This window comes from Lepidochelys olivacea (assembly GCF_965140295.1).
Source record: "Lepidochelys olivacea isolate rLepOli2 genome assembly, chromosome: 9".
NCBI lineage: Eukaryota > Metazoa > Chordata > Testudines > Cheloniidae > Lepidochelys > Lepidochelys olivacea.
The window spans coordinates 88,735,024-88,747,744 of NC_140419.1; the positions used below are offsets into that span (position 1 = coordinate 88,735,024).

General features: G+C 39.9%; 1 protein-coding gene across 5 annotated transcripts in view; it reads right to left on the reverse strand.

Moving 5' to 3' along the window:
- Window positions 1-520: 520 nt before the first annotated feature.
- The window catches only part of GRIA3 (glutamate ionotropic receptor AMPA type subunit 3), a 222,304-nt gene continuing 210,103 nt past the window's right edge, over window positions 521-12,721 (reverse strand). Inside the window, exons 15-17 of one of the 5 annotated variants that reach the window (XM_084638760.1) lie at window positions 6,871-6,985; window positions 3,932-4,179; window positions 521-2,689 (exon numbers count right to left, since the gene is read on the reverse strand). In XM_084638760.1, the coding sequence (XP_084494886.1) occupies window positions 3,934-4,179; window positions 6,871-6,985 (361 nt within the window). In that variant the 3' untranslated portion in view covers window positions 521-2,689; window positions 3,932-3,933. Of the gene's footprint in view, window positions 2,690-3,931; window positions 4,180-6,870; window positions 6,986-12,721 lie in introns of those variants that run through there. The other 4 variants (XM_084638761.1, XR_014712945.1, XM_084638764.1 and 1 more) reach the window with 4 other exon arrangements.

The window sequence follows — 12,721 nt, forward strand, 5'->3', positions numbered from 1 at the left end:
TGCCTGGTGGACCACCTGTGCCTGCCCTATCCCAAGGTAGCAGTAACTCCTGGGTTGTTTGATGGAGGGGAGGGGACAGACTGAGAAATGGGAGCTGTGGTGTGTAGGAGATGAAGAACTGAGCTTCCTGACACACGTGAACCTTTGCAACTCTAGTTGGAGAGCTGAGTAACTTGCGCTGCATGAATGGAAGCTGAAGATGCTCAGCACCTCGCTGTTTTGGACCCCAGTGTTAGCTCTTAAATTTGGGCTGCACCTTTTCCCCATAGCTGGCCCAGTGCAGAGTCCCCTCAGTAAGCTGCATTAAGCCCTCCAGATGGATGAGAAACTCTCTCCACTGAAACATCATAAATAAAGTGGTACTTAAACAATATACAGTAATCTAAAGAATCCCATCTGCTCTCTTCAGCCCAACCAGCAAGGAGCCTTGAATAAAAAGTGCAGAGGATCTTTTTTCTTTACAATTTTATTTACAAAATGTATTAAAACTTTGTACAACACCTCATTAAAATGAGGTTCAGTAATTTATACCCACACATGCAGTTTATGCTTTTACAGCCATTAGTTTGCTTGGCAATTTTTCTGTTCACTGAAGTGCAGTTTTAATGACAAAAATAGGAACTTAATTTAAAAAATAAAATAAAATAAATAAAACAAAATAAAGGACCAAACCAAATAAATAATAATAATAAAAAAAAATCCTCAAGTGACTACTGCTGAACTTCCAGAGCTTGAAGTTAGTAACAGGAATTTGTAAGCTATCAACACTTTTTTTGTTTTGTTTTTTACATGCAAGTTTTAAAAAATAACAAATGGTTTACCAAGCCTCTTCACCTGTGTGAAGCCTCCACTCATAAAAATTGATTTGATAAACACACATCTTTTTTATACAGCTTCTAAGAAAATGTTTTTGTTTTTTAAATACAACTTATAACTGCACAGCTTTAGCTTTCCCTTTGCTGGGATGTTATAGCATTCAGAAGTTGAAAATCACAGTTTCATGAGAGAAGAAAAAACATTTTCATTTTCTTCATGACCTTGTTAAAAACTTGAACAGTGAATCGTTCTCTTATGAGCTTTAACTTTTGTATATTACATTGTCAGAAATATGTTTTTCTTTAACAAGACTTTCCCATTTTATCTTTTCTTATTCTCACAAAAGATCAAATATATTGTCAGTGAACTAGAGACCTATGGGTCAAACTTCTTTTTAAAAATGATTATTCATTGTCTCTGATTTTTCAGTGTCTGTTACTGATGAAATAAAACTCTATTGAACTACAGATATTGTCATATTAGAGGTAATTAGTATGCAGATACTTCCTTTAACATTTTTTCTTGTAACTGACAATATGTTTAAGATTTTTGTTTTAAAAAGATGCAGTTAAGTAAGTTGTTTTCTGGCAGAGTGTCAAGTTTGAAAAACTGCCCATATCTGAGAAGTTGGAAGTGAATAATACTGAGCCTCTATCTTTAGCAGTATATTTTGGAATACATTGTATCCTTTACAAACTAGGAAAGGACACAGACTTCCTTTGATGAACAGCCATGAAACAATAATTGGCAGGAGCTGATATAACAGTACTAGCAATAGTAATGTGAGATCGCGTAACTATAGTCTGGAACTGCAGGTCTAACTTGAGATACTATTCTGTTTCCTTATTTCTGTTTTTTAAAATGAGAATTCGCCAAAAAGCATCATCTCTCAGTGCTAGTTTTGAGAAAAGTGGTTTAGTCATCTGTGGAGAAAACTATTCTCCTGCTCTTCTCTTGCCTCATTGCGTGATACTAAACATTGAATTAAAATGCAAACACACAGCAAGAAACCTAAATCATGAATAGCTTCTTCTAAAGCCATCTAATGCCATTTTAATAAAGCACCTGTAGGTATGCCTGGTGATAGAAAAAAGAAGTATTTTTTTTGCCTGTACTATAGTTAACTTGTCAAGAGAATTCATTTGCTGATCTGGAAGCAAGATAGAGAATTCCACAAATCACTTTCTTTTGGATTTACAGATGAATAATCATTGACCCTAACTTTTTAAAGCATCTTTTGTGTGTGGTGTTACATTAATCTCTTATTGATATACACGTTTCCTCAAATGAGCTGGAGGATTTTAAGTGGTTAGAAAAAAAAATCACACCACTGCTTAAAACAAACAAACAAACAAACAAACCAACCCCCCAGAGCATCTTGACAGCAGTTCTCAGAAGTAGGGACAGGCCAGTCTGTTCATAAGTCGTGGAATTCTGAGGCTTTATATCAGGAATAGTTTAAGAACTTGGTTAGGTAGGGGGCATGTGGTGAAACTGACTCTTTCGGATTTTAGGACATAAGTTCATATCTGTGCAGTGGTATCAAAGAATGGCTTTTGTTGAACTGATTGTTTTTTGTTTTTTTTTTACAAGAATTTTTTTTCACATACTAGTATCTTTTACCAGTTCATTTTTTTTTAAATTTTCAAGCAAAGCAAGAATATTTCAGTGATGGTTTTGCATTGTTGAGTCTCAGAGTCTTCAATAAGGCACTGAAGGAAAAAAAAAGCAGTTTTTCCTATTAAAAGTTCATTGCACCAACATCAATGTGTGCCAGGCCTGACACCGAGGAGAAAGTAAACCTGGCTCAGGGTCCATGGAGTATCCACATTCTCAGCTGCTCCTCCTGTTGCATGCTGTGAGAAGCGAGGATCTGTGATAAGAATACAAATATTTCAGTTGTTTTCTTCTGAAAGGAGACCATTATATCTAGGGGAGAGTGAACCAGGTTACATAAAGGAAGGATTAAAATCTATTCAGGTCATGTATAGTGTGTGTGTCTCTCTCCCCCCCCCCCCCTTCTGTTTGTACCGCCCGTAGCACAATACTGCCCCAATCCCCATTCAGTCCTTTGGATGCTCCCATACTACCAGTATTTACTCCTGATGATAAAGTTTGCAGTGAGGCTTTGCAAATGTCCAGTTAGACTCTTTAAAAATAACGTATCATGATTTTACTCACCTTGTCCCTTTCTGCTTCTGGCCAGAAGCTGTAATGCCACAAGCTAGACAGTTCTTGTAACATTTCCAACCTGATGGGAAGTGGGAAGTTTTGGGAAGAGAACTTGTTGAGGGAGCCCATTGCTCCTGTCACTGATGGCAGTGGAAAGGTTCCATTCAAGTCAATGGAAGCAGGAGTGGACCCTCATTTTGTAGACTCAGAGGTGTGTTATCATCAGGCACCATAATTCTAATCTACACTTAATTATGCAACCTTCCCCCTCATCATTTACAGCAACAAAGATGATCTGAAAGTTAGAATTCCTTTGCTTTTTAGTTTAGCTATAGGTGTAATATGTGAATTACTCTGTTCAAATAACTTCTAGAAAGGTACTGATTTAGTAATTAACTTGTATTTTTGTCATGAGGAAATCACCCACTTCTGTTGTAGAATTTGAGATATTTTTCTAAATTTCTCATCAAGAGCATGTAAAATATTTACCAGACTTCCTCGAAGCAGTTAGCTGAATTGAGCACAACTTCTTAATAAATAAATAAATTAAATAAAGGGGAAAACATCACAAGCAAAGCAGAAAAGATTTCTAAATTTACAGTTAATATTTAAAGGGACGATGGAACTGTTTGAAACACTGTGCTATTGAAATGCCAGAACCTCAGATACAACAGTCATTTATTTCAGCCTCAAGTCTGGCACCACCATTAAAGGTATGGAATGGAAACTGGTCTCTTTTTGATTAAGAAAACAAATAAAATCACAAATATTACTGAGTATTGTGAAAGAGCTTTTCCAAACTATATTATGAAAATTATTGTAGCCCATTCACTCTGATACATACAATAACTCTGAAAAATTACTCAAGTTGCGAGGGAGGGGAGGAAGAACAGATATTAGCAAAATATAACTAGTTTATTAGCTTACTAGACCTGAATCGTACCCTTAGATTTTAACACTTTCTGTTCCATACACGTTGTAGCCTTCTCTGTATGTAGCATAATTCTGGGTATTGGTTGCAGGAGCAGGTTTAAAGTTTTGTGTATTCTTTGTGAGTTTCATTCGTTTGGACTCTGCACGAGACTTGTAACAGAATTCTATCAAAGCAACCATCATGGCGAGACCAAGACCTCCAACAAGAATATAGAAAACCCCAGCAACATTGCTCAGGCTCAGAGCACTTGTCTTGTCCTAAGAAAAATGAACCACTTGATTAGTTTTTCTGCAGCAAAAGGTCAGATTGGCTTAGCTCGGACATATATAACTCTGTTTGCATCAGATTCCCTGCGCCCACACATCCAGAAATCCCAGCTCAGAATATCAGGTGCCCCAAATACTCTTACCTAGTTACTTTACATGCTGGAGCTCATTTATCAGTGTTAGTTTCAACTTTATCCCACTGACACAGAAATGGTTTAAACTAGGGATTCGCAAGACAGTTATTGTGCTATCTCACCCTGTTCAGTGGGTGAAATCCTGACCCTAGTGCAATCTAGAAGACTTTTGCCATTGACGTCAATAGGGCTAGGATTCTACCCAGCAAACCTAAGTGCTGCTGCGTATATCTGGTAGCAAACAGAAGGCACCTAGCCTCATTCTCCCCAAAGAATCTCAAATATTTTTGGAATTCCCCACTGGGTAGATCAATGACTGCATAAAATAAGGCAGACTTTACAGAAGTCCATTTTAAAACTAACAAGACACAAGATTTAGTTATTTTTGGTGAATGTAGAGAAAATAATTTGGATGTTGAGAAAATGATCAGGTTTCTATTTAACAATAAGATTTTTTTTTTTTTTTTTTTTTTGAGGAAGACGGTCAGTTACTTTCAGGTCCAGCTAACTACACTAGCACCCGCTGTTATAAAAAGAGGTTGGCTTACTGAATAAAATTAATATTAATTTTTAAAAAGCTGTCTAGATGCACCTTCAATGCATGGCAGACGGGGGAAGTCCTTCATTTCAAAAAAATAGAATTTTTGTAATCAGGTTATACAGAATTGTAACCATTTTGCTGCTGAATTGAATTGTGTTCTGCATTTATTAAATATTGTTTATTCATACTTTCCTTCTTTGAGTTGTAACACATAGAATCTAGGTGGCTGTTGTCAAGCCAGATGCCAGAGCAATCTGCAGTAAATATTTTTACTAATTTAAAATATTTGCAGGTACACCTTGATGTATGTCAGTTCTCTGGGGATGTCCAAAACTTCTGTAAAATTAGGAGAAAATATAATCTGCCTAGTAACAGCCTGGGGGAAATACAGGCATTTTGGATAAAGGCAGTTTTTTAAATTACCTGCAATTTTAAATTTTATGTTTGCAGTTGTATTTCAAGAATGTAGAGCCTGATCCTACAATTGTGCATTCAAACTCTCATTGATCCAAAATTATTCTGCAACAGCTGGAAAATCAGGCCCTGAAAGCAAATTCCAATCCTACTGAAATCAATGAGTTTTGCTGTTGACTTCAGGAGGACCAGGAGACAGCTCTAAAATAGTAAAACACCTAATAATGGGGAGATTCGCAAAGGCACCAAGGGGAGTGATTTTTTTTCTGATGGGAGTTGGGTTGCTTATCTCCTCTTGGTGTCTTTCAATATCCTTTCCAATAATGCTTAATGCTGGGTCAGCTCTGTTCTTCCTCAATAATTCTATTAGCATTAACTAAACCTCTGTATTTTCATTACCTGGGTTAAGCAGAATGTTTTCCCCCAAATAAAACAGGAAATATAAAAATCATGGGCCTGATCCAGCCACTAATCCACATGTGGAACTTTCACTGAAGTATCTGGGAATTCTACAGGAGGAACAGCTGCAGGGCTACCTGATGCCTGGCCCTCAGTGATTAGTTTTAGTATGTAGCTTGGTTACATTAAACCATGAACTGTACCAACAATACATTTAAAGCAGTGGTTTTCAAACTGTTTGAGCTGAGCCCCCCACCCCTTTGAGTTACAATTTTTGGTTGCAACTGGTGGAAGGCGTGTGCAATGGACTCTGGGGACAGAGCCAGTGCTGGGTGTGGAGGCATTAACACTGACCCATAGGCTGGGTGGCCCACTGAGGTGAGTTGGGGATGGAGGTGGTGTTCCCTCCCTGAGCCCTGGCTTGTGGGGCTGGTCCCAGCCTCACCACTCGCCCCCTTGAATATTCCTCCATGCTGCCCTAGGGGGGCATGCCCCACAGTTTGAAAACCTCTGATTTAAAGTATGCCAGGTATTCAGATTTTCCAACAGTTAAAAAATTTCTGGTATGGAATGTAGTAATACAGTAGCAAAATGGTTCAATGCACAATAAAATGAATGTCCAAGATTTATGAAATGAGTTACCAATAATATCACAATATTAGTTTTCTTAGAAAAAAATTCAAACAGAAAATCTAAACTTTCTTGGGGGTGGTGGGGGTGGGAAGGTGTTTCATGCTCATCAATGGGATGTCTTTCATGAAAATATCCATCCTTCAGAAGCATGCGTGACCTATCGCTCACAACCAGTGTGGACAGGAATTTTAGGTACAATTTTGAAACAAAATTTTATGTACTCAGAACTCAAAAATGAAAAGCAATGCTGGACTAAATAATACATTGACTGTGATGAAGCTTGTAGGTTAAATGGAGATACCAGTCTGAGGTTCGTTTAGGCATTTTCCATGGCCTTTTTTTTTCCCCCAGCAAAATATCCAAGTAGTAAAATGTACTTACAACTAAAGTCTTTAATACTGTAAAAGAAAAATGCTGTCATATTCTGATCTTTAATTTTTTTAGTCGTTTTTCCTTGAACCTTGGAAACGTAAATATTAACGGTTGAAAATCATTTTTGGATAAACACAGTGGGTCAAAATGTGAGTTCTAATCAGTACAAAAAGACCTTCGGCGACTGACCTTACTTCCGGAGTCCTTGGCTCCACATTCACCCTTATCGTACCACCATTTGTTTTTCAGCTTGTCTAAGATGCCTTGTTCACTGAGTTTCAATACTGCAAGGTTTACAGGAGTTCTTCACGTGGGAAATAACATAAATAACATTATATTATGTTATTTTATGTTATTCAAGCTTTTAACTACTTTAAAACTACACAAAGCGATAAAGCAGGGTTCCTGGCCACAAAGTAATTTCTACTGCAGGCAACTGGATCATCCCCTTAAGTTAATACTAGAGCAACACTATATTACCAGGCCCTGCCCATATCGCTTTGAGTAATCGGCACACGCTGTTAAATAAAGAGAATGGAAATCCAGTAACGCAAATTTTCCCTTTTTAGTAGAATAATTAGACAGCTCACAGTAGCTTCACAAGTAGACTGAGAAATTTGAACTTACAAGATATCTTATTGCACTAACAGAGAGTAAGCTAGTATAGGTAAGCGGGGCTTTTCATGTCCTGAACAAATTAACACCAGTTTTTTTAAAGCAAAAAACCTGGAACCTTTCCCTTCCTACACACAAAACAAAGCAATTGAATGTTCTTGACCTAAACTCACTATTTTTTGAATATTGTAGTTCAGGATCCTTTCAATATACTTTAAAGGCAATATTTGCATAAAACACTTCAATATTTACATAAAATAACAATAGATAATACCGTGTTACAGAATGAGTTGCCAGGCATGGAAACAGTGGGCCACAGTGGCCACTATAGTTGGTGGTGGCGACAATGAGGGATTTCTTTGCTAACTAGCTGAGACCTTTTCTCCCTGGGCAGGTCCCAAAGAGAAAAGGACTGGGCTGGGCCTATCACTTTCTGTTTCTTAGGATACAGTCCACAAGGGGAAGAACTGGCAATATTTAGCTGCAGCACTAAAGAGTGCTGTTGCGGGTGGGAACAGGCTAGCTTTTTTTCAGCCCCGAAAAGAGCTGCTCCCTCTCCTGAATGGCCGGAACATGGTCTCAGGCTGTCTTGTCTGGGAATAAAAAGGAACCTGAACAGCCTAAGTACAGAGCTCCATCCCCTCCTCTGCAGCTGTACAAGGAGTCTGACTGTGAGCCAGCTGCATCAAACGGAGGCAGTGGGTGGGCCCAGTAAGAAGGTGGGGTTCTGCTCTGCAGCTCAGCAAAGCTGATTGCTTGTGAGCTGGGGGGTGCCTGGAAGGATGTCAGTATGGTGCAAGTTGTGGTCAGCTGTACGGGATGGTGGAGTGCCCAGCCCCTTGATTTTGCGTCGGCACCAACCATAACTGGTGATGCAGATCTTTCCTGCGTAAGGTTACTGGAGATTTGAATTTGTACACCATGTTCTTGGGCACGTGTCTTGGGGCGATGGGGAGAGGGAGTGAGGTTCACTGCCATCAGAACCAGCAGATAGTTCAAGCCAAAGAGTCCACAGACCTATGGTAGGTTTCAGGGGATCCACTGAAGGCCCAGACAATCTTTCTGGATGCCTTTTGCCTCCACACATCCTCTTAGCTTCTCCTGGTCCTCAGGAAACTTGAGGCTCTGCTGGCTGCTACCCTAAAAGGTTGCATCCCAGAAGAGGAACCCTGGTTAAGTAACTCAATCCGTGCAGGGACAAGGACCTATAGGACATTTCCCCCCTACTGCCCCCCACATGGACGCTTCTGTTTCAGAGTAAGACTGTCTGTGCCCTTGGTGTGACGGGGAAACAAGGTACATTGCAGCCTGAGGCAGAAAATAGTCACAGTGGAGGCCTGTGCCCGCTGACATGGGGGACAGAAGATGGAGTGCTTCAAAGTCGAAGGCTGCATTGAGCTGCCTTAGTACTAAACAAACTCCCACCATAGAACTGGGGTAGCTGATATGATGGTAAGGCCTTGTCTCTGATAAAAGCTGCAGCAGTTAATAAGAATCAGTTTAGTTAAACTGGTGCAAACCCCTGTGTGGACATCCTTAAATTGATTTAAATGTGGCTTAAATGGCTTTTAGCTTAAGTGTTAATCAGCTAAATCAATTAAAAAATATGCCTTTAATTAAATCAGTGCAACCTCTAACTGCTGAGACAAAGTCTGGCTTTCCCTACTAAAGAAAGGGTGATCAAGTGCAAAGAAGGCAGCATTAGAACAAGTGGAACAAAATATCAAGAAGTTCTTAAAGTGTCCGTATCTGTTGTTAATGGGCCGTGCAGCTAGTACCCTCAACTCTTGCTGAAGTCAGAGGGTACTCAGAATCTCACAGGATCAGTGCTCGGTTCACTCTTGCCAGTCCAGAAATGTGCTCCATCCATCTCTGATACCAGAACTTGCAAGAGTGTCTTTCTTACTCCTTGCCCTGAAAAATAGGGTGGGACCCTTAACTAGCTGTGGAGATCGGGACATCTGGACCTATGTGTTCAATGGCTGCCTAAAAGACAGAACCGTTCTAAATGATTTAGGCTTAGATCCTGTCTGGGCCTTAAGCAAGGGCAGGGTGGGAGGAGAAAGGGCAAAAGTAGGGAGGATTGTTCCCTCCCCATTCCCTCAGGGTTGGAGTGTACTCTGAATGGGGAGATACCTGGGGAAGAGGAGGTGGGCCATGGCCCACATTACCTCCAGAAAGCAGCAGGACTGCAAAAAAGGTGTAGCAGAAACTGTTTTCCCTGAGGCAGAATACCTCTGGATGCTCCCTCAGGAGCAATGCAGCTCCACACTGGCCCTTACTCTGGGCTGTGCCTAAGTAGCATGACTGAGCCGTTCATCCCAAACTAAGCCTGCCCCCCCCAACCTCCATAGTTCAGATTCATCTCAATAAATATATTTCCCATCAAAATATACTCAGTCATGTGCTTGCAAACCTAGATTCAAATAGGTTTTCTTTTTTAAAAGGAGAAAAATAAACATGCTTCAAAACTTCCAGAACACAGCCACCACCAAAGCTGTACACCCAGCTACTGCATTTCACAACATTCGGGTGAGTGCTTAAAAACCAACATGGAGCAATTTAAAAAGAAAAAATCATAGTATCATTGTGTGCCATGAGGCTGTGCAAATTCCCAGCTAGACAAGAGCAAAATGATCTCTTTCTCATGTCAGTAAATGCCAGCCCAGACACACATTGCCCTCAATTGATGCAGGGAACTACCCTCAATGACAGTGGATCTGGGGCAGTATATCTTCCTCTGAACTTCTCCAACTGGACAGACACAGACCGCACAGCTCCTGGCATGCCGATGGTATCCTGCACATCACTAGTCTTGACGTTTTCTGATATTTTCTTTGTAAAATTCCTATTTAGCAGTCACTGTAATCTAATTAACTATCAATCCAGGAAGCTTCTATTTTGTCTGCTGGAGACAAGTGCTGCATTGCGGTGACGAGCCCCAAGAGGGATGACATGTTTGCTATTTCAGCCTTGGCAGAGCAATTATGGAGCCCCCTCAACCAGCATCTGCTGGAATTAAAAAGTCAGACATATCACTGGTACCTTTTTGCCGCACTGTCGTATGTGTAGCATTTCACAATGTCATGTGATCTTGCTCATGAATCCAGAGTGAACAAGGAAGCAGAAGCCACTGACAAACAGTGCAAATAACCTATGTCCTAGGAAGGATGGCTACATATGTAGCATATTGAAAGGGCTATAAATTCCTGCCCTGCATAAATGTTTTTTGCCTAGTTTGAATGAGTCCAGTCTCATCCTAGCCAGCCCTCCTGCAGTGATTATGTATTTGCATCTTCAGATCAGGTGTTTATATTGTCACATGGACTTGAAGACACAATGTAGAATAAACCATAACAAGTTATGCATTTGTTAGGCTAATGCATGGCGTGACACTAAAAGCAGAATGCCTCTACCCACCAGTGGCCAGGTCCAGTACAAACCCTGTAGTGGGTTATAGCTCCGAGTAGAGCACTCTAACCTGAAGTTACATTTAAAAAGAAAAATCCAATTTATGCAACATACTTTAAAAAATAATGTGCAGTCAAGAATAAAAGACCTCAGTGGGGAAAAGTTTATAAACACCTTTTCTGCCACCCTGCATATAATTATTGGAAAATTATTTTTCTACCCATTCCAAACATTCTCTTAATTTGCATGTCTTTATAAAATCCACACACAGTAAAAAGACTTTGCATATCATCCAATACATTACAGATTAGCGTTCAAAACTTTACACAGTATTGGGAAATGAGGACAGCTTAACATGCAAATTAGGGTTTCTTAATTTTTTTTAAAGCCAATGCTACATTTAATTATGCTCATCCAAGTTCCCAAAAAAGTAAACTAAAATTATCTGAACTAAACAGATGGGAAGTTGCCTGAATCATGGTTTTCTATATAGCTTTTCATGTTCCCTTTCGTCATATGGTCCATTTAAATAACACTGCTTGCAGGAATTAAAGCTGAGCAACAATTTTGGTTTCCTTTTTTCCTGACCTTCTCCCATTCCCAATTTAAAAAAAAACATGAACAGGGCTGGGTAGCTGGGTGCGTGATCTCCTCATCACTATTTGGTATGTTTATCGGTGTTGCTTTTTTTTTTGTTTGTTGTACAGTTTATCCAGTCAAGAAATCCCAAATTCTGTTTGCAAGGGCATTGTAGATAATGCCACTAGCTTTGTAGATAATTTCTGTTTCTCACTAATGTTATGAGATGGGGAGATCATTTAATATGCTGCATAAGGAAGGGGATTTCTTGAAAAATTCCAAATAAAGTAGTTTTCGGGGACAGAGAATACCCATGAGCTATTGTCTTTGCCAGGGTTTGCACTTTCTCCCATCACCCTCATCTTTGACATTTGCCCATGAATAGGTCTGGGTGCCTTAAGTTTCCCAGCTTGTCTAGCACTGGTTGGTTTAATAGCAAGTTCTTTATTTAGTGAGGCGGCACTACCAATCTGACAGTGTGTTTCACAGAGAGAACATGAAATGAAGCATGTTTTATCATAGTCCTCAACTACAATTTTGTCTGCTTCTGAGATATTAATCCAGAGATCTGATTCCCACTTTTTTATTTCCCCACTGCCTCATGCAGTACAACGTTAAGAAGTATGTCCCTTCTGGCTGTGAGAGGCCAGTTCTGCTTGCTGTGTCTGCAGGGGTAGCTCCAATAGGCCCCAGTCTTGCAAACAGTTGCTTTATATGGGCGAATTGAGCTCTGCAGGTCTAGAGCCTTAATGGTTCTGTCTCTATTTCTGGGTTGCCAAGTTAGATATTTGAAAGTGGGATCCGCTTTGTTGATAAACTCTTGCATGTCTATTACCTTCCAAAAATTGCTTGCCTCTGAATAGCTGTCTAGCTTCTTTCATTCTAAATAATTAGAATTTAGGCCTGGTCCCTGCGGGTCTGTGGAGATACATGGGGATCTTGATTTTTCATTTTGTTTTTTTTTAGTAGACATCATCTGTGCAATGAATGCTAAAGGCTGCATTTTGAATACAAGTCCCAGTCTGCTCAAATTAGCATTGGGGTACCCAACATTCCTGGTGCCATAGAAGGCAAATTATGTCTGAGTACCTGTCTGTAACTCCCCCAAAGGCTCCAGGTGTGCCATGCCCACATGGTATGGTCCATGGTAAATTAGGACAAAAGGGCAAATTATATTGTTTGTTTTTAGTTCTTTTTTTAAGACATGCACATTTGTAAAGGCAGCAATGTAGTAAAATATAAGAACAGATGCAAGGTAATCCAGGCAGAAATGTAGGCACTTATGGGACTTGGAGAGTGGAAATTTAGGTTCCTACAGGGCTAAATGGCAGCTGAGCCAGGGTCTGAGGATTTCAGTGGTGCCTAAACATGGGACTTTGCCACTTAAAGTCACCTAAGTGACTCATGCAGGCAGTCTATACCAGAGCTAGGAAAT